This window comes from Ambystoma mexicanum, chromosome 9, assembly GCF_040938575.1.
Source record: "Ambystoma mexicanum isolate Mex_15411 chromosome 9, UKY_AmexF1_1, whole genome shotgun sequence".
In the NCBI taxonomy this organism is placed as follows: Eukaryota; Metazoa; Chordata; class Amphibia; order Caudata; family Ambystomatidae; genus Ambystoma; species Ambystoma mexicanum.
Window position 1 is genome coordinate 751,269,848 of NC_090931.1, and position 22,978 is coordinate 751,292,825.

The 22,978-nt window shown below is 45.6% G+C and overlaps 1 protein-coding gene across 4 annotated transcripts in view; it reads left to right on the forward strand.

Annotated features, from left to right (window-relative positions):
- Positions 1–22,978, forward strand: part of MYO1B (myosin IB) — a 1,142,119-nt gene that overhangs the window by 420,122 nt on the left and 699,019 nt on the right. For all 4 annotated transcript variants that reach the window (XM_069615684.1, XM_069615681.1, XM_069615682.1 and 1 more), the window contains exons 5-6: positions 6,408–6,512; positions 16,228–16,274. In XM_069615684.1, the coding sequence (XP_069471785.1) occupies positions 6,408–6,512; positions 16,228–16,274 (152 nt within the window). The remainder of the gene's footprint in view (positions 1–6,407; positions 6,513–16,227; positions 16,275–22,978) is intronic.

Genomic DNA, 22,978 nt, shown 5'->3' on the forward strand with positions numbered 1-22,978 from the left:
CCTGGCCCAAATCCATATTCCCTCAGGACCGCAAACAGCCATGGCCACCTCACCGAATCAAACGCCTTAACTGCGTCTAGGGAGATCACTGCCATTTCCTCATCTCTTCTGTTCCCTTCTTCTATCACTCGGTGGAGCCGCCTCAGGATCTTACTGTCTTGGTTTAACATCGACAGCGGTCTGTACGATCCACAGTGTTGTCTCGGCTTGTTAGGCTTGGGCAGTGGTACGATCAGCGCTTCTCTGAGCGTGTCTGGCAATCGGCCTCCCTCGAATGATTCGTTGTACATCTCCAGCATAGGGGGGAGTATCTCTGCGCTATACGTTTTGTAGAACTCACTCGGGAGTCCATCAGTGCCCGGGGTCTTACAAGTAGGCAGCCGTTTCACCACCTCTTCCAGTTCATCTAGCGTAATGGGGCCATCTAACTCCTCCCTTTCCTCTGCACTAATCCTGGGCAGTTCTATATCTTCCAGTGTGTCCCTGATTTTATCCAGATTGTCTTCCCCTTTGTCCTCATACAGCGCTTTATAATAATCTAAGAAAGCAGCGTTAACCTCTTCCTGAGTGTGAGCCTCCTCTCCGTCTTCCCTTTCTATCATCATGACCGGGGCCCTGGGGGTTTCCCTCTTATAAAGCCATGCCAGTAGGCGACCAGTTTTGTCACCTCCTGCATGTTGCCTCTCCACATATTTCCTGTAATTGAGGTCACAAAGCCGCTCCCAAAGCTCTGAGCATCGTTGTTGTAATTCGAGTACTAGGTCTGTGTCCCCTCCCCCTCTGGTACATTCACGCTCCAATTCTTTCTCCACTTTCTCCAGCTCAGCTAAAACACCCCCCTGAAGGCCCTTTGATTTAGAAATAGCGTCGCCCCTCACTACCACCTTGAAGGCCTCCCAAAGTGTACCAGCCGAATCCACACTGCCCGTGTTCTCCTCAAAATACCTTGTAATCGTCTCTCTAATATCTTCTCTGAAGACCGGGTCTCTGAGCGCCTCCGCCCGAAGGCGCCATGTTGGAATCCGCCCTCTGGGGCGGCCATATTGCCAGGCCATCACCAAGGGCGAATGGTCCGACAGGACCCTCGCTCTGTATTCAACCTGTGTAGTTGTTATCGTCACTTCTGGCGTAGCAAAGAAGTAATCTAGTCTCGTGTGCAACTGTTGAGGGGCCGAATAATGAGAGTACTGCAAGGCCGTGGGGTGTTTCAATCTCCAGACATCTTCTAGTCCATAGTCGTCTAATAGTACCCGTAGAGCCCTGGCCGCTGGGGTGGGCCTGTCTACTTTCCTGTCGGACCTATCTATCTTGGGGTCAAGAACACAGTTAAAGTCCCCCCCCCCAGATGATCGGTTCCCCTGCGCACTGGCCCAGGCGTGTACATAGAGTTCTGAAGTATACAGCAGTATTCTGATTGGGGGCATATGAATTAATAATACTCAGTCCTCTGTTCTCAATCAGTACCCTCAGTATTACCAGCCTACCCTCCGTGTCTACCTCCTCTCGTACAATTCTGAGTGGGACATGCGGGGCCACCCAGATCAGCACACCTCTGGCATAGGCCGAGTACGGGGAGCCCACCACTGTACCTCCCCATTTTTTCTTAACAAGGTCTAGTTTATGTTGGGCCAGGTGCGTTTCTTGTAGCAGGGCAATGTCGATCTTCTGTCGTTTAAGATACAACATGACTTTATTTCTTTTCAGGTAATTATTGAGGCCTCGGACGTTCCAGGTGGCAATCTTGAGGTCACCCATGGCAGCTATGTGTCTTCCCACCCCACTTACGGGAACCTCCAGCAGTTCTCATGACACAGAAGGTGTCCCACTGCAGCCACTCCGCGAATAAGCTCATTCCCAAACTAACCACACACACAACCAAACTCCAACCCCCTTTCCCCTCCCTCTCCCACCCTCCCCCCAACACCACACACCCCAACTGTTGCCCAGCTTCAACAAAAGAGCTCAGGCACCCCCACATCTGGTTCCGCAAACACCGGTCCGTGCACGGAGCCCAGTAGGGTGAGGTCGCCCTAATGGCCACCTAACCTAAGCTATTGTGGGGAGAGAGTATCGCTCCATGGGGCTCCCGTTCAATGATAATCTCAATGTTTGTGACAAACAGTACAACCAACTGACCTTCCATACCGAAGGTTCCGAACCGACTATAATCAAGTCTTAGGGTCCCTGAGTCGTGCCATCTTGCGACGCCATTTTACGTCTTCCGCAGCTCCTCCAAGTCCTTCTGGGGCCGGTCCGCCGATTCTTGAGGGCACCCTTGTGCGTCGAGCCACTCCATGGCGTCCTCTGGGGTCTCGAAAAATAAAGTTTTATGCGCCTGTATGACCTTCAGTTTTGCAGGGTAAAGCAACATATATTTGTAACCTGCCTCCGTTTCACAGTCCCAAAGTTCATGCGGCTCCGCTGCACAGCTAGGGTGTAATCCGGATACGCCGTGATGTTTGCTGCTCCTCTCTTGATCGTGCCTCCTTTTCGAAAATGTTCTAATATTCTTTCCCGATCACGATAGTTAAGAATTTTGGCAATGATGGGTCTGGGCGGGTTTCCAGGAGGCGGCCTCCTCGTTAGGGCTCTATGTGCTCTCTCCACTGCGAAGCCTTGGGATAAGGCCCCTCCGGATATCTCTTGCAGCAACATGGTCTCAACAAAGTCAGTAGGGTCACGGCCCTCCGTCCCCTCCGGTAGGCCCACAATGCGGATATTGTTGCGACGGGCCCGTCCTTCCGCCTCCTCCGCTCTACTTTCCAGGTTGCCCACCCTTTGGATTAGGGCGTGCAGTTTTGCCTTGTGGGTGGCACAGTCCGCCGTATTCGGGCCAACTTCTTTTTCTAGGGACTCTGTGCGCTCCGCCAGAACCCTAACGTCTTGTCTCAGTAGATTGACGTCTTCCTGGACCTCCCCAACTTTGAGGTCCAATGCCGTTTTTAATTCAGAGACAGCCAGTTCTAATTTCGACTCCCAGGCCGCTCTCAGGTCCGCAATCGCTGCTAGGATTTCTTGGTTAGAGCTCGAAGTCGTCGCGCTACCCACGACCGGTGCATCCTTATTCTTGGTGGCGTCCGAGCCCGGGGACGTTTTGGTGAAGTCATCCAGCGTGGGCTGTTTCGCCTTAGGTCGCACTGCCTTACTGGACATGGTTCTGAGGATGTGCAGGTCTTCCGAATGATGAGTGGGCGCACTGCACGCTGACCTGGTTAGGTCTTCCAGCAACTCTTTTCAATCCCGTCTCAGGTCTATGTCGGCCATTTTGAGTCGCCCTTTGTTCTCAGCGTCTCTCGACTTTTCTTCTCCGATCTCAGCCGTCGTAGCTACTATGACCTCCAAAAGTTCACAGTACTTCGGTAGCACCTTCACACGCTGGCATGCATATCGTCGGTATTCAATAAGCAGTCGTACTGCACTGATTTGCCCGGATCTGTTCAGGATCTCGGGAGCTCCGCTGGAACGCGTCCTCCTACATGGCTCTCGTAGCCACGCCCCATACCCTGCCTTCCTTATACACCCGTTCCCCTTCCCCCCTCCTGTGCATGGAAGCGGTGGCAATCTGGGAATAGGCCCTCTCAGAGGGGATATGGATTTCCTCGGTCCCTCTCCCGGGGGACAGCAATGCAGAAGAAGACCAGCTCAGCCACTTGGGGTTCAACACCTACAAATGGGAGTTACACATCAACTGTTTACTGCCCCTGTTCCAGAGATGGAGGTTTCCGGATCTGGACTCATTTGCATCTCTTCTGAATTCTGGTTTGCTTTGTGGGCAGGGCGGGGACAGGTGGGCCTGGGGGGACACGTTCCAGCTCTGTTGGCAAGGCTGCAGGTTCTATGTGTTTCCTCCTCTGTTGCTCCAGCGGACCCTCCACCAGTACTGAGTGTCAGTGGGCTGTAGCCTCATCCTGATTGCCCCTCACTAGCTGTCGAGGGCTTGGTTCTCGGATCTGGTGCAATTGTGCTTCCAGGGGCCCGTCCATCTTCCGATCCCCAGCAGGGGTTTTCTGATGCAGCAGGGCGGGGCAGTGGAGCACCCGGACCCAGCCAGCTGGTCCAGCAGCCTGGTTCCTGACCAGCTGAGACTGCACCACGCTCAGTTCTCGGACCCTAATTGGGACATCATACAAGAGGCCAGAAGGCTGTCTGTGCAATCTCATTACAAGAGTAGGTGAACTAGATGTTGCCACTGGGCTCATGACAAGGGGCTGGATCCCCTTACCTGCTCCCTGGATTACCTGCTTTTTCTGCTCTTTCTGGCGTTCAGGTCGATACCTCCCGCATTGGGGCCTACAGGAATTCCCCAGAGCACGTTTTATCTGCAGCCAACTCATTGGTTAAGGTCCACCTCAAAGTGTTGTCCAGACAATTTCCTCTGGTGCATAGGCTGCATCTGTTCTGGGACCTTAATGTGGTTCTGGCGGCCTTGCAGCGCCAGCCCTTCGAGCCGATGGACTCGATGGACATCCGGCTGGTGACACTGAAGACAGTGTTATTGGTGGCACTCAGAGCTGCAGGCTTTGTCATCATGTGAGCCCTTCACTACATTTCATTACAACAAGGTCATCTTGCACACTCATCCAAACTTCTTGCCCAAGGTGGTCCATACACTACATTTGAATCAGGAAATCTGCCTGCCGATGTTCTTTCCAAACCTGCAGTCTGAGGCTGAAAGGGCCTTGCATTCCCTCAACCTCAAGAGTCCTCCAGTTCTCTCTCTCTCTCAGATGAAATCCTTCAGTAAGTCTGAGGCATTGTTCATCACCTTTCGGGGCTCGTCTCCTGGCACACAAGCTTCTAAAGTTTTATCACCCTTTGGGTGATCCAGACGATTTTTGGAGGCAAACATATGGCCATGGGGTCAGAGGCAAGGCCACGGTCGTCACGTTTCAGAGACCTGCGTATTGGGATGTCGTCATCAGCAGGGCAGCTACTTGGGCCACTCCATCAGCGTTCTATAAGCACTATTCCCTGGATACTTGCTCCAGGCGAGATCCAGAGTTTGGTCCGGCGGTTCTGAAGAATCATTTTGCTTCATTTTAAATATGAGACCGGTTGTCACAGCTCCACCGTATAGTCTTATTCGGTGGAATCACCCACAAGGATGGAGGACATGGGACTGGGTGTAGTAGTAATTAAAGTTACTCACTGTATTGACTAGAGTACTCGTAGCCCTTAGTCCCCTATCCGCCATACGTCCCACCCACCTTCCCCCGTGTGTATGCCAGGGGCTAAATTGGTCGCCATAGCCAGGTATTAAAGTGTCCAATGTGTTAAACAGGGAGTGAGGAGAGGTGCTGGAGGGTGTTTACTCAGGCGTTCCCACGCCCGGGCTGCACGTCTGCGTACTGTACTAAATTTAAAGGGGAAGCTCAATTTTTCGGTGCCAAAGGTTGCGGTACCGTCCCCATGTTGGGGGACGCCCACGAGATAGAGGGGAAGAGGACTAAGGACTATGAGTACTCTAGTCATTTACAGTGAGTAACTTTAATTTTGTGTATGAACAACTATTGCCACCGGAATCGGAGCCCAACAAGTCAAAACAGTTGTTGGTTCTGCCAGCTATCTTTTGGATTGCATTTAATCTTTTAATTACCATTCACAGCTTTTTATATAAAATTTTGTTTTTGATCATCTTTTTTATGTTGGCAATAGATAGTAGACTATGTGCCTACTACATTGTTAACGTATTTGTACGATTCTTTAATTGCAAATATTGCACCATAGATTGATTTTTGAAATGTACCTTTATATGATATAAAGCATAAAACATGAGTCTTCTGTATATTTAATTGAACTGCATTCATGGAATATTTTTGTTTCACTCCCAAACAAGAGCTTCTTCAATCCCCAAAGAAGCTCTGGTTAGTGAGTGAAATGTGTGCAGGCCATAAATGTACTGTTTTCTATCATAGCAGACAATGGTGTTTTCAATCCTAGAATCTTAGACATACTTGCAGGTAACTGAAGTAGAATACAGTGTTTACATTTACCCCAATTTTGATGAATCGGTTTTAGATCTGCTACTGATTGCTCGCATTTCTATTATATTATATGTATGCATTGCTTTCTATATTAGCATATTAATTGCTTTCTGTATTAGCATATTCTAACAGAATACAATGGTACTGGCTTGACTTTTAGCATGTATGACATCCTGTCTTTTTTTGTTAGCTGCATTATATTGTTGCTGCACTGTCAAATTGACCATGCTGTAGTAGACCAGCTGAATGTATTCCCATATTGACCCTTGTAAACATTATTTATTTAATGTATTGATGTGTTGATAATTCGTTAAAGTTTGACAAAATGGATTTCATTTTATCTTTGGCTATTTTAAAACATGCAGGTTCACGATTTGAAGTTCAATATTGTGTACTTTTAATAAAATACATCTTGTCCTGCAGAGGCGAGCAAGCTGGTTATGTCCTATGTGGCTGCAGTCTGTGGTAAAGGGGCAGAAGTGAACCAGGTGAAGGAGCAGCTGTTACAGTCAAATCCAGTGCTAGAAGGTAAGTGCCTGTTCATTGTTCTTTGATCTTATTATTATTTTTGTTTGTCGTAGGGTATTTGAGCGCAGACCTAACTTTGGGAATCAATAAATTGCTTTATAAATCATAGGGGAAAATAAATGACCAGGTAAGCAGATTGCAAGGGATCAATATAAGGAAGTGGGTTGCTAACTATGTAGGCTGGGAGGTGGGCAATTTGGCAGCAAGGGATGTGCAAACAACCTTGGTTGGAAAGAGGCTGAGCAGATCACCCAGTCGGTTTATCTAGAGTGTGGAGATTGTGTGGAAATTGGTGTTAGGGGGGAGCCATTCCTTGAAGAGGAGAGTCTTGAGCTTATTCATGAACTTTGGAAGTGAGGGGGCATTGACATTGTCAACTTGACATTTACCTGATCTGCCAATACTTGCTGCCAACACAAGAATGTCTTCTCTGCCTGAATTGTTGCACCGTTACAATTAGATCACGCCTCTTGCATTCTGCATTGTTCCCTGCCTAACATGCTAATGTATATGCAAGCTTTGGTATTTGCTTTGCCTGTGTACCCTGATCTGATGCACCCCCATTGTTTGACTCTGAATAAGTAGACTTAACCTGTCTTAAACTCATTAGCCTGCATTGCTCGTACAGAGCACGCACTGCCTAGCCAAATAGTGCCTGTAACGCTTACCTATAACTGCCTCACAGACCCAGCAGCCCTTCCTCTCTAGCCTCGGTAACATGCTACCACGCTGGTCCACCCTAAGGTCACTGCTCTCCTCATTACAAGTACTACTCTGTGTGGTCAATTACCAGGTCATCACACCTACCACCTCCCGATTTAGCTGCACCTAGCTCCTTGCACACCTCATCCATGGCCACCTCTCACAGATCTCCTGATACCTACCAAAGTACTGCACCTCAAACCACAACATCTACCTCAATGATCCGGCCCTGTGGCTCGACCATTTCGCCAAAAAACCCTCACCTAACCAACCATGTCCTATCACTCTTAGAAACCTAAGATTAGGATCTAGACTTATGGGTAAGAAGGGACACCCCATTTACCTGAGTTCATACCTCAAAACTCATACGCACAGCCCGCCTCCACAAACGGCCACCTCACCCACGCCCCATCACACTCAAACCATCACAGCTTCATCAAGCAACGTTGGTTTAATTAAAGCTGCCCTGATTAACGCAAGATCCCTAGCTGCGCACGCTCTGGACATTGCTGATCTTATCAAAACTCAGGAACTCATCTTCATCGCCATCACCGAGACCTGGCTGCACGCGGCTTCCGGCCCGGCACTCTCATTGGCCATCCCCACTGATTACTCCATCATCAGATGTGATCGCACCTCGAGAGTTGGAGGAATTGCTTTCATCGCTAGAAACTCATTAGGACTTAGAACCATCCCAAGCACTAAGGTGGAAACTGCAGAATTACTCTCTGTCAAGCTTGGACTCTCAGCTAACCAAACGGCTACCATCCACCTAATATACAGACCCCCTGGTCCACCCACATCCTTTGTGGATGATCTCTCTACGTTAGTACTCAACAATGCTAAATCCAACTCCCAAACCATCATTCTTGGCGACCTCAATCTAGGACATCAAGACCCTAATGATCCTGCGGCCCTCGACCTAGCTAATACCTTAACAGATTTAGGTTTCACTCACCACATACAGGAACCCACCCACATTAAAGGGCGATCCCTTGACTGGCTTAGTGACACCAATTGCAATATTAGCGTAATCTCCAATGCCCCTTGCTTGTGGTCTGACCACCATGTCATCACTTTCAGCATTGAAGCAGCCCCACCACCCAGGCCTTTGGTCGCCCCAGCCACCCTCACTAGAAATAAAAAGAACATTACGACAGAAAAAATACTCCCCCTTATCCTTCCCACACTAAATAACGCTCCTGACACTCGCTCAGACCCCACCAACCTAGCCGACATGTATAACCAGTCACTGCTTGCAGCCATCAACTCTATCGCCCCGCTCAAACTGAGGAAACCCAAACAATGAGCACACCTTAGCTCATGGTTTACTCCCCAGCTTAGAGTGTTACGCAAAGAGAAACGCTCAGCAGAGTCACGCTAGAGAAGTCACCACTCCGACGCCCACAAGGACAGTCTTCTGATAGCCACCCTTAACTATAAAGAAGCTGTACTCCAGGCAAAAAAAGATTCTTATAATAACCGCATTATGTCAGCCCAGTCCAATACTAAGCAACTCTTTAATATCCTTAAGGAACTCGAGACACCTGCAGCCCCCCCTGACTCTTGCTCCAAAGACAACACTTGGTGCACCAATATTCAGTCAGCACTCCTGGGTAAAATTGCTACCCTCCAATCTAAAATCAGGGACAGACAGAAATCCCTACAGCTTGACCAACCACCGACCACACCTACACTTAATACACATTTAACCTATCCGCATAAACCTTTCTCCTTCTCCCCACTCACTACTCTCGAAGTAGAAAACATCATAAACAATTTAAAACCTTCCAATTGCCAAGGCGACCCCTGCCCAGCACCTATTATCAAAGAAGCATCTCATGAGCTAACCCCGTTCATTACAGCATTCATAAATGCCTCTTTCAAGACGGGTATTGTCCCCGACAACCTAAAGGATGCATGGGTTATCCCACTCCTCAAAAAACCCTCCCTTGACCCTAATATCCCAACTAACTTCAGACCTATCACTACAGTCCCATTCCTGCTCAAGATCCTGGACCACGCAGCCTACCTGCAGATTCAGGATTACCTCGAACTAAACCATCTCCTGGGCTTAAGACCATCAGGGTTCCGCCCTAAACATGGCAGGGAGTCAGCTCTGATCGACTTGAAAACTCAGATGGAGTCACTGAAGGACAATGGGAAGCTAGCTCTTCTCCTTCTCCTCGATCTCTCTGCGGCTTTTGATCTGGTCAACCACCAAATACTCTGCCAGCATCTCAAATCCGCAGCCCACTTCTCCGACTCTGCCAATGCCTGGATCCACTCATTCCTGAGCAATAGATCCATGAGGGTCTTCTCACCGCTGGCATCAGCGGATCCCTCCCCCATTCACTGTGGCGTTCCTCAAGGCTCGTGTGTATCCCCTACATTGTATAACGTATTCACCAAGCCCCTCTTCGATGTGCTTGACTATCTGGGTGTCTCCTACACTAACTACGCGGACGACACCCAGATACTCATCCCTATCACAGGAGACTACACAGCTGACACCAAAGCCCTTAACGATGTTTACTCGGTCATCCAGGCCTGGATGGCACAGCACAAACTCTGCCTTAACGATGATAAGACTGAGCTCTTACTTTTAGGATCAAATCATCGGCTCAACAAACTAGACCAAACCTACAAGTCCTTCATTATTGATGGCAATGACATTAAAGTCTCCAAAGATACTAAGACGCTAGGGGTCTATCTTGACTCCTCGCTTTCTCTGAACAGACAAATAAATGCAGTTAGGTCAGCTTCGGCCTATACCTGCAAACTTATCACTGCCTGTAGACCCTTCCTAAACTCCACCAACTGTATCACACTCGCCAGAACTCTTGTTATGGCCAAAATCGACTACTGTAGTGCTCTCTACCTAGGGACCAGTCAGTCTAACCTTAATAAATTGCAAACTGTACAAAATAATGCCTTAAGGGCAGCCTTAAACATCCCGAGACGCTCTCATATCTCCTCCGTCAGATTGGACTTATGCTGGCTCCCGGTAAAACAGAGAATTGCCCTGAAAACCCTAGCTTTGACTCACAAATGTCTGAACAACAACGCCCCACCTTACCTGTCCACTCGCTTCTCACGCCACACCTCCACTCGACCTACCAGAGCAGCCCAAACTCACAGCCTCATCGTGCCTAGATGCAAACTCCAAAAAGCTGGTGGGGTGAGCTTCCCCGTCCTGGCCTCCAAACTCTGGAACACCTTGCCCACACCTATCAGAATTGAACCATCATTCCACTCCTTCAAGAACAATGCTAAAACATGGTTGCTCTCCCAAGTCTCATGAGACCTTGACACAGTCCAGACTCCATGTGGGGTACAGAACTGAATATACTTTTTCTCTCTGCTCTGTCCCTGTATTATACGCTGTTAATGGTACCCTTCGGTACATGTATATATGCTGTATATTTTTGTAACTCACTGTAACTACTGCTTTTTGTAACATGTTTAAGAGTATGCGCCCGGTTGCCCCTGGGCCTGGTTTTTTGCGCTTTATAAATAAAATAAAATCAAAATCAAATCAAAGCATGTCTGGCAATGACTCGGAGGAGATTTAAGAGTCTGGGGGCTCAGGCCGAGAAGACCTGTCTTCTGTTTTTCCTTTCTGCAACGGCGGAGATGAAGTCTGCATATGTTCTTGCATCTGGTGGATCATAGGTCTCCGGGGAATGCTAAACTTCTCAGTGATGTAGCTTGGAAATTTGAGTCTTTTAGATGATATGCGCATGGCAGTGCAGTTTGAGGAGTGTCGGAGTGATGTCGAATATGGAGAGTCCTTTGTATTGTGCTTCAGTTTTTAGGACCCATCTCGGGGTTGCCAGCCATTTAGGAGGGCATTGCCACCATACAAACAGTTTTTAGTTTGCTGGGATGAAGCGCTGGATTTCCGCAAGATGGAAAGCTTTGTGACTTTCTTGCTATGTGCTCCTTGAAGGAGTGGTTTGTTGATGTATAACCAAAGGGACTTGGAGCAGCTGGTCAGCTGGAGTTTGAAACCTTTGAGGTTCAAAACAGAGTGCCAGGTCTGTATGTTCGGTGTTGTTGATCAGTAGTAGGAATATGGTCTTTGTAGGGTTGAGCTTTAGATAAGCACTGGACATCCAGGACTGGATCAATGTGTGGCAAGCCTGAGCCTGTGGATGTTTCTGATGGAGGATATCTTAAATTAGAGTGGCATGACATATGTGTATTGGTAGATGTGGCTGTCTGTAAAGAGACAGCAATAAAGGGCCACAACCAGAGCCTTGAGCAGAGTAGGAACGGTACAAAAGGTAGGCTTGAACCCCCTTGAGGTCCAAACCACAAAGGTCAAGAGAGGACCGGGAAGATAAAAGAAATGGGGTTAACGGTGTTGAAGGCCACAGACCGATCTAGAAGAATACGTATAGAGGATTGTTTAACACGACAAGCAGAAAGTAGAGAAATAGTAACATGAAGGAAAGACTCAGGAGAGTGAGAGGGACGAAAGCCAGAATGAAGATGAGTAGAGAGTGAATGCATATTTAAGAAAGAGGAAACCTGTGAGTAGACGGCTCACTCCAGAGGTTTTGAAATGAAACGAAAGGGAACAGCGATATATGTTGGGAGTTTCCAGGCACAGTAGGGTTGAGCGAGTTCTTTGAGAATGGGTATACCTACAGCATGTTTAAAGAGGGGCGGAAAGGAAGAGTTAGTAAGAGAGCGATTCAGAAGCAGTTGAGAGCAGGAATAAGATGGGGGATAGACAGAGGGGTAAGAGCAGCAAAGGAGAATGGGTAAAATTATCATAGATCACAACAAGAAAAGTAGGAGACTGAGGGGGAAGCAGAGCGAGAGAAAGGCATAGGAGAGAAGCATAGAAGGAAGTGAGGCAGGGGGGCAATTAGTACTAAAACGGTGGAGATTAAAATCCCCAAGAAGGAAGAATGTGGAAGTGAGGGGCAAAAGGAAGGAGAGCCTGATGAAAGTGAAAAAGAGAGGGTCAGGAGGCCAGTTAAGGATGAGGAATGACCAAGGGAGATGTTTTGAGAAAGATGAGCAATGTTATTCAAATGAAGAGAAGTGCGGAAAACCGGGCAGGGTTCGGGAGAGAGCCAATGAGTTGTAAAGGATACCAATACCACCATCCCGACCAGAGGTACGCTGAGAGTGAGAACTTAGTAACTGGGGTGCATAAAAAGTCTGGGGTAGTAGTATTAGAATGGATCCAGGTCTCAGTTAAACAGAGAATGTGAAGATTGAAATGGAAGAAAAGCTCAACAATACAGCGAGCTGTGTTACAGACGGCTCCAGCATTAAATAAGCCTAGGGAAAGTGAAATAAGTAAGATCTTTTATCAGACTGACGCCTTTTGAGGAGGACACCCAGGGGGAGGACTCCAGTAAATGGGCGATGCGGGTTACGTGACCCAGCCGCATGGTGCACGGCAGGGCCCTGGCACAGATGATTGGAGGCAGCAAGGGAGGCCAAATGACAGCACTGAAGGCCAGTGACTTTGTGCGCCCGTCTCATTCCAGGAGTCCCAAGGAGGGACAAGATGAAAGTTATGGTGTAAAAGACTGTATTTCTCTCAATGATTGTTAACCATCCTTTGATTTTTAGAGGAGATCATCAAGGAAAGGAAGTGGCTTGAGAGAATGTGAAGTGTGACTTGGAAATACATTGGACACACATAGAAGTCTAAAGTAAAACAGGGACTAGCGGATGTATGTCTAATCATTTTTTTGTTGAATATTATTTTGTTCTTTTTTTAATATAGAAAGTTGCTAGTGACCGCCAAACCACTACCCATACCTTACCCCTCTTCCCCAATATTACATAACCCCAATTTACCGTATGCATTTATTTTGCCAAAAATCAAGCAGAATAATTCCAACCAAATAGTACAACCAAAAATAATTTGATCAATAGACCTACTAGAGAAATGGCATTGGAGTAGGCAAAAAAGACCAGTAGAACTGGGGCAGGCAAAAGTCTGTTCCCCTATTCTAGAGAGCATTTCGACACATAACTGTTGGGTGCCCTGTGGGCGATAGTATATGTGCCTCCCTCGCTTTCTCTTCTTGTAAAATAAAAAAAGATTACATTGATTTCGATATGCCTGCAGGCATCATTACTGTACCTACACCTTATACAGTGATTGGTGAGGTCAAATTATTGAATGATCTATACGCACCTCGCAACGAGAATCGCTATTTAGAGGTGCCTTAGTGGCTAAAAACTGATATTAAGAGGATGGAAATAGAGACTGTCTCCACAAGTGAATGTTTGGAAGGACGAAATGTCAAAATTGGCTGACATGGAAAGATTAATTTGTCGTCGGAAGAAGTCAATGGTCTTTTTTTGAGAAGATATGGGGCAGATTTGTGGACATGTAGTAGCTCTGTTTATTTTCATTATGGGGGGAGGGAGAAGCCTTATTAAGACATGTTGATAGTATATTGTATCTGTAGAGTGTTGTAAAATGCACAAATTGCTAATATATATTTTAAAAGGTTTGCAAGTTACACATTAAGCTACATGGAATTTGGAAGTTCCAGGGAAACCCCTCTTTCCAAGTATGTATTAACGAAAAGCACATTATCAACACCCATAACAGTAAAATTGCACTCAGTGCAGCTCTCCGAATATTCGAACAGGTTAGGGTTTTGGGTGGATGGAATTGGACTGGTCTCAGATGCAGATGAAAACCTCCCACTGTATAATGCTTGATAGTCTTTTGCGTATTCCTAGCACACAATATTTTTTTTAATGGAAACCTACCATTGATCCATTTGCAAACGGAATGTGAATTCATAAATCCATGGTCGTCAAGTTTTATATTACTGAGAAAGTGTGTGTGTGTAAGTGAACTGATTATTTTTGCAAAGCCTTAAAGTACACACTTGAGGCTGCAGAATGTTCTTGTTTTGAAAGTGCCAATCTAATTTATGAACACTAGCGAATGAAAGTCGTCGCTGTTGAACGTATTGATGCGAGGCTTTCAACGTTGAAGACTAAGCATTTCTGGCTGTTTTGAAAGTGAAAAACATTTTGTATTCAAATGATTCTTTCATCAATGTTGGCTTCAGAGAAAAATACTTGCAGTCTATCATACACGGGGATTGCCTTGCATGGAATACATCTGTTAATTGAAATAAATAATCGCAGCATTTAAAAAGTGTTGCATCCTCTTACCCATGGGCATTTAAAAAAAAGTATACTTCTCAGGAGGTTGCTTTGCTTCCAAAGCCTAATCACGCCAAATATCAGCCTCTAGACGGGCTGGTGAAGCTGGTCTAGAACCTTTCAGTATTCGATGGCACCCTGCATGGATTTAGAGTATATCTCTCTGGCCACCCAACGAATGAATAAATCTGCAAGTGAATGGAGGATAGCACAGGGGCAACGTGCTGGTCTTGGAAGCAAGACCACACAGAGCAACAGCGGTGCGAATCCCGGATCCGCACTTAGAAACCTAACACTAGTATTGCGTGTTCTTAAAAAAACAATAAAAATAAAAAAAATAAAGTGCGATTTGGATAAGTGTTATGACTTTTTGCTTCTGGTCAGTAAACGCCTCACAACCTCTACAGAATTGGATGCTTGGGCTGAGCAGTGGCAAGCTCGGGTGTAAACCAGGTAGCCTAGCAGTGGGTTTGAGGGACTCCTTAAACGGTTGTTAAACTGAGGCTGGAAGTCTTGCAACGCCCCAACTACTGTCACCAGCAAGAACAGATAAGGTAGCTCTCCATGAAGCTGCAATCCTTTTCCCTTGCAATAGTGGTTGTTCAGAACAAACATATTTCACTGTACAAGCAAGCCAGTGTTTTGGAAGGATCCCTAATCTTAGCCTTGCCGTTATTTTGTAAAAGTGAACAGAACTGCTTCTAGCAATTTTATGGTTGTTTTTCTAACAGAAATATGTTTCTTTGAACACATCCTGAATATGGGCATACTTCCCCAGTTATGTCATTCAGCACTTGACATGCATGTGAAAGTGGGGAACAATAATTACAGTTGAATAGGTTCAAAGACACATTTATGCTCCGATTATACTCCTAAACCTTATCACCTTCTGCATGTATATAAAAGAGGAAACGCTCTCTCATACTCTTTTTTTGGAATCAATCTTGTTTTTTTAATATATTTAAAGTAGTGTAAATAAACATAAAATACATTTCAAGAGATATGACATCATACAGTATTTAAACCGAGGAATACAGACAAAAAATTATATATTTACAACACACGGAACCAAAGCATTTCTTGGCACACCTGCCAATTTGTGTGTAAGACAAGCTCGAAATCAATCGCGGTATGTCAAAAGAAAACACATATTGTAGTGTACATCTCAACAATACTGAACTGTTGAGATGTACAATGTAGTGTACATCTGAACAATTGTTGAACAAATTGGCAGGTGTGCCAAGAAATGCTTTGGTTCCGTGTGTTGTAAATATATAATTTTTTGTCTGTATTCCTCGGTTTAAATACCGTATGATGTCATATCTCTTGAAATGTATTTTGTTTATTTACACTACTTTAAATATATTTAGAAAAACAAGATTAATTCCAAAAAAAGAGTATGAGAGAGTGTTTCCTCTTTTATATACTTGCAGAAGGTGATAAGGTTTAGGAGTATAATCTGAGCATAAGTTTGTCTTTGAACCTATTCAACTGTAATTATTGCTCCCTACACAACCCATCTGGGTAGAATAGGTTCCTAACCAGGAGCCCAATCTTTGTTTCTATGCATGTGAAAGTGCCATGTCCGAGCCAAAGTTTGAGCGTCTTTGCAGTTCAAAAGGTTCATGTTTGGAAAAGCACTTCTCACTTCAACATATGCCTTAGACTGCCCATCCCTGTGCTCTGCTCCTTTCTTACCTGTGCATGATTTTAAATGAATGCAGATGGGAACTGTACAGATATTACATAGAACAGGATGTAGATGTACACAATGCGCCGTGTGTGTCTGTGATACGCTGTGTATTTACACCTTTGCTTATAAAGCTTCTTTTTATTTTTATTTCACCAGCTTTTGGAAATGCAAAAACTGTAAGAAACGACAACTCTTCTAGATTTGTAAGTATACCTGCAAAAAGTGCACCATCTAATCCACTGTCGCTAACCGGTTAAAATGCAGAAAATACCTAGTGATTAGCTTTGGGCTTGTCTGACGTGTGTGTTATTTAAACCCTTAAGTGCCAGGCTATTATGCAAGTCTATGCTAAAAGGACGAGCATACTCATCCTTGGCACTATGTGGTATGTGAACTGTGCTCTTATGTATACGCTAATTAATTTTCCAGTCAAAATAGCAATCTATACGGACAGTGTAGCTGTCTCCTAAAGGGATGCAAGTTGAACATAAGTTTGTGAATTTGTGCAGATGTGAAATATGTTTCTCATCTGTAAATATTCATGCTGTAGCTATTCATGTTTGTTCATGTTCCATACCATAACACTTGTTTCTTATAAACGTACGTAATTGCCTTGCTTTGAATTTACGCAGCCGAAGCATTGATTGTAAACGCAACAGTTGAGACTTTGAGGTGTCTAAGCTAGCCTCAGAAATCATGATTTCATCTGTATTTTATTCCACACTTTTAGGCTATTAAACATGTTTTCTCAATGTGGACGAACAGAGCGGAGCTGGGTCCTGCACTGGGCAGTGCATTAATTTTTCTGGAGCAACTGCAGTACGCTGTTAAAGACTGTCTGCCACACTTGCATAACAAAATTTGGGGGCCCCCCCTGCGAGCCATGCTGAGGGCCCCCCAACTCGGCAGCAAATCACGGGTTGTGCCACACTCTGGGCCGGCCTAGATTACTGTGCTTGGGCATTATGCACACATGTGCTGCTGCAGGGGTACGCTGCACACTGCTCTAGGAGAAAAATATACATGTGTTTTAATGCATTATACAGCACAATGTCTGAGAAAAATGGGCTAAAAGGCCAGAGCGTTTGCAGTTGTTGTGTAGGGTAACACCAATCCAAAAAATCAATGCAGCAAGTCACCAACAGTGCACAGAAACATTAATGCTTTGATATAATGATTTGCTATTAAAAATGCCATGCCACAATGAAAACATGTCCAACTGGCTGCACAATGTAGACCAGTCTAGACCCATAATAACATATTACAGTAAAGTATGCCAGGCCACATTTAGACATACCTAGACTGGTTGCACCAAAAGGCCAGTCGAAGCAATGACACTTTTATGGTTAATTTATCAGATGTCCAGAAAAATATACAATGCTGCAGTAAGAAATGGCTAGACTGGCAGCACCCAAATGCCAGTCTAGCCAGCTAGTTGCACTTAGCAGGACTGCTCTATCAGAGATGCCGAATTAAAAAAAAAAGTGAAGCCAAATTAAGAAATCACAAGACTGGCTGCACCAAAATGAGCCTCTAGCCACTAATGCCACATATCATGCCTGCTTAGCCTAGACATGGATGACATTGAGATTTATCTCACAATCCGCATCCCACCCAACCCCCCCACATTCCCTCTCACCCCCTGCCCCAACCCCCAAAATAAGCTTCTCGGCCCAGAATTACCTCCACGTCCCTTTTCCTTGTCCCAGGGCTTACATATTAGTCTCCCTGCCTCATAGGTAAGTACTGGGATGAGGCAGAGTGGGACTAAAAGTAATGAAAATTACAGATAACGTAGCTAGGCATTACCTCTATGTCCCTCTACTTCATCTGAGTACTTATGTATGAGGCTAAGTGCCTCATACACAAGTACTGGGACAAGGAAGAATAGGGCTATGAGCAATGTAGCTCCCCGTAACATGAGAGGCTCTACCAGTATGTACACACTGCATATTCTTTATCAATCACTTTCTGTAACTAGCACCTAGAAACCGGACAGTTTTGTGCGCTGTTAATAAATGCAAAATAAATAAATAAAAAGTAATGAAGATTACCAATAAGTAACCAAGGGGTTACGCACAAGTAGTGGCGCAACACAGTTGAGCTTACTGGGATTCAGCCTTTCCCCTGACCCCCCCCCCCCCCCCTTGAAATGTTGGGCTATGTTAGCTGACCTACAGATCCGTTGTCAGACAAAACAGGACAGAGATGTTAAAAGGCACCTCGGTTTTGCTGTTAACAAAGGCCCAGCAATTACTAACGTAAAGCATTTCACTGTTAGTACCTGCATTCAAATGCATATTTGTTTGGATAAATTGAAATCTTGATGTGGGTTGAGTACTTGCGTGCCAGGGAAGTGATTGGAAGGGTAGAGAAGAGACAGGAGAGGGCATATTTTTACAGCAGTCCATAAGTGGATGCTTTCAGACTTAAAGGAGAGAGTTAACTGCTTGTAACATTGAAGCTGCACTAGAGTAGTCTCATTAGCATGCATAAAGAAGTTAGATGCCCGCCCCACACAAATAAGTTTGCCCCTCCCCACCACCCATGAAGGTAGCACCTCTCCAAACATTTGAGTGGTTAGCCCCCCCAATTTAGGTTTAGTTGCACCCCTAAACACACACACACCCACCCCCCAGCCATCCATACATTTGTGTGCACCGTTTAGCCATAAAGGCACACCCAGGCAGCCACTCATACATTTATTTGTGCAGACTTTTACCATACACTCACACACGTCATGGGGTTGAGGGGGAGCCCTATTACTTCAAAATGAAATGGTTTCTTTAAGTCACTCCGACTTCATAAAGAAATTATTTCTGTTAAGGACCGAACCATAATGGAAATAATTTCTTTATGAAGGCATTTTGACTTCAAAAAGAAACTATTTATTTTTAAAGTCTTTGAGCTCCCCCACCCCATAACATGGAGGTCTTCAGCCTAGAGACTTCCATATCATGGGGTGGGAGGGGCCCTCAGACTTCAAAAAGAAAGTTTATTTTTGTAGTTAATCAGATTCTTTATGAAGGCTGAGTGACTACAAAAAGAAAAAATATATATTTTTACAAAACCTTTTAAGTCCAAGGTGGGGGCCCACCCCGCAGTGGCTGCGGGGGCCCCCGTTACGCCAGTGTTGGATAATGCAGTTAGTTTGAAAATGAGATTGCTCGATCACGCTTCTTCCCAAAGCTGTCCACACGGTAGTAAATACTCAGAAAATGGTTTCATTAACTGCCTTTTGGCCTACTGGTGTTTCACACGTATGTGCTTCTTAATGGATAAACTATACAACATAAATATAACAAGACAACCAGTGCCATTGTTCTAATGTTTACCATTGCACATATGTCAAAACACTATTGCAATTTTGTAATGCAAAATGAGTATCAGTTTGAAATCATGGTAACGGCCTTCCAAAGACATAAAGGGTTTGTGGGAGTGCTGTCGCTTTCTAGCCCTCCTGGTTCATAAGGACAAGATTGGGATGCTGATAGATTTTTTTCGAGCTTGTCATAGGTGATGTTTGATATTGCTTGTTTTTTCACCCTGGAATTAATTGTGTTCTGCTTCCTTAAGGTGCCGTGCTACTGTTAAAGCAAACATATTGCGAGAGGATAAGCCCTCGGGCGTACCTAGGATAACCGGGTGTGATGAATGCGCATGGCGCTACCCGATCATCCCTCTGGGGTGGGAGTGGTAATCAGTGGGAGGATCCCATGGGAGGGGACCCCGTCTGTGGGAGAGATGAAGACTATCAAGGGAGAACAGGGTATGACAATTACCACTCTAACCCGAAAACCCACATACTGTTGGGGCCACAACAATGCCATCCTCTCTAACACCGCTTTCCGGTCCTAGTTATTTTTTGCAGAGTAAACCTGCCTATTCTTGGGGGACGAAGGATAACTCAGTACTGCGAGTTTGTCTTGGCAGCAAGACAACGCAGCTTAACATAGGTTTGAATCCCGATCCTGCCCTTAGAGACCAGTCATTGGTATTAAGCGCATTATAAATAAAAAATTATGAATATGAGAAAAAACATATTGTGACGAGGAACAGTAAGGAAAGGTATGCCTTTGTAAATACTGACACAAGGAAGATAAAAAGAGTGAACAGTCCTTTTCACAACCAAAGCGTACCTACTAGCTCTCACGCAAGCTGGCCAAAGATAAAAAGAGAGGAAGGACTTCTCCCGTGGTCTGATCCTTCCTGAAGGATCTGTGAGTTGGAGGAAGCTACCGTGCAGAGAACAGGGACCGAAGGAGACTCAGATGATGAACAACCGCATACATGTCCCAACGAAGCACGCGACTGACACAGGCAGACCACAGCAAGAGAAGCAGGTATCTGCCAACGAACCAGAGAGCTGGAGAAGGTACAACTGTACCAGTGAGTGACCCAAGGCTGTGGAGCCACTGCACAACTCCCAGGGGCGAGAGATGATGGGAGAAGCCGAGAGCTGGTGAGAAGCACATAGACGCTGGGAGCCGGTGAGAGAAGCTAGGAGCCGGAGAGGGAAGCAACCCGTAGAGCAGGGCTAAGGAGCAAGCCCCCGGGGTTCAAATAAACTATGAAGAGAATTGTGTTTATGGAAGGGAAAGTACTCTACCAAGAAGGGGATAATGCAAAAACCCTATTGAGATCGTGAGGGGTGGCGTTGAACGAAGTCTGGTCAAAAGAGATCACCGGGGTAAAAGCAATTGTTGAAAACAATCAAGCTGAGAACAAGCGTCATCTTCCTTGTAACAGTACTTGGAAGAATTCCAGAGAGCTTTGGGTCAAGCTGTGCCTGGCAGCCTAGTGAACCGGGCCTGATTGAGTAACATTATAAGCCTGAGAAAGGGGCCTGGGACCCTCACAACTGGAAGAGAATACCAATGGGAGAGAGATACCCTTTTGCAAAAGACAAGACCAGGGAGGAGAACGATATCGTCTGTCAAAACCAGGGACATTATTGGGAATACTAAAAACGGATTGGGGAAGGGAGACCTGTTCTACCATCTTTGTGGAACTGTAAGAGTTTTCTGATAAGACCTGGGGAAGGGAGACCTCCCCTTTCATTAGTGTGAAAATACCTTGGAAGGCCTAGTGATGACCAGGGGAAGGAGGAGATCTCCCCAATAGTCAAAAACTGTCAAAACCCATACAGAAGGAAGGAGCCACCTTTCTGGAATCAGCTAGTATTCTAGTTTTCTTTTGATATATGATAGGATAGGTTATTTATAACGTGCTTAATACCCAGAGGTTTCTAAGCGTGGACCCGGGGATCGAACCTGTGGTGCTGCATGTCGTCTTGCTTCAAAGGCGAGCACGTTGCCCCTGAGCTATCCTCCCGAGACTAGTGTGACAGACTAATGTGTGAAGTGTGATGGATGGAAATAGGTTTTGGAACATAGGACTGTGGACTATCTTTCTTTTGACTGACATTCTGACACTATCCTTAGTTTTGTTTGAGGCAGGAAAACCCCTCTTAGTTATAGGGACAGATGGTGACAGTCCAATAAGAGTTAGTACTTGGCTTCCAATATCCCCAAATAAACTGTCTGCTTCATTAATATGTTTTATCCTTGGGATGAGTGAGAAATTACATGAGGCATTGTCAAATTAACTTCAAGCCTGCCAATACTAGCCTTCAGCCTTAAGGCGCATTGTCAATTGTTATAGACTTCTTGAAATAGTAGAGGGGACAGACTGGATTGGTGCTATCGTCTCCTAACTCTACTGGAATAGCTGTATTGAAACCTCAGAGGACACCTGCTGCATGTGGAGCTTTGATTCTCTAACCTGCATGGATTGCTCCTGAAGTCCCGGACAGCCCCAAGTGTCAGTAATGGATAGCACAACGCCTATTTTTTACAAACTGCCCTGTAACCGATCTACAAGAGTGTCTCGTCCCTGGTTCTGCCCTTCTCCAATGGGCCGTTCATCTCCTACATGCTTGTAGCACCTTGTCACCAGCAGAATATTTGCAGGACTGGAGAGCAAGCAAACTTTGGCTTCTCAGGCTTGCAAGGTTTGGCAGCTAGTGTTTGTCTATGCTGAATGCATGCTGACACAATTAAGACCTATTCCTAATATTGGGGGTTACTGCAGATTAGGACTTTAACCATATCTGCCTATCAGAAGCAAGTTTCCTCTCTCGCTGATTAAGTGGAGTCGGCCACTGGTTGAACAGATCCAAATTAATCTGTACCCCACAGCTCCAGATAAGCAGATTTTATGGTTATTCGACTGGACATTGGGCATTCACAGTGAACCTCAACTAAGTGTGTCACAAGCTTAGAACACTAAAGGACTAGTAGTTGGTTTACTTATTGTACCCTTTACCAATGATACTGATCTATTTTCATGATATCCTACTGTGGACACCGTTATTGATTGTTGTGATGATCTGTATCCACACTACCAGATTGCCATCTTGAGAGTTGCCTTTGGCTGCTCGGCCCCTTCTACCACTAGGTGAGCCAGGTAAAGCTTGTGGGGAAATGGTAGGCCTACCAGATGTGCTCAGTTGGTTCCCAGGTGTGCTGTCAATGTTAGGGAGAATTTTCATTTCTGTGCCAATTCCATTTAACCAGGGCTTTTTAATTTGTACTCATGAATGAGTGGGACCTTTTTCTCACTCACTCATGTGTTTTTCTGACTGATTGTTTTATGTTTCTTACTGTTTTATGAAGTCTGGTAAACTCCATAGGCATCTGCTTTTGCACTGTGACACACAGCACCTTTTGTGCAGTGCCACTGAAGTCCCTTGGACTACTCCTAATGTTTAGCTACATTTTCCTGGGTGAACTACAGTTCCCAAGCATAGTAAGATGTCCCCTGTCTGTCTTAGCTTTATTTTATGGGTCCAGCACACACCACTTTCTGTGGAGTGCTGGGGTTTACATAGTAATTCCTTTAACCC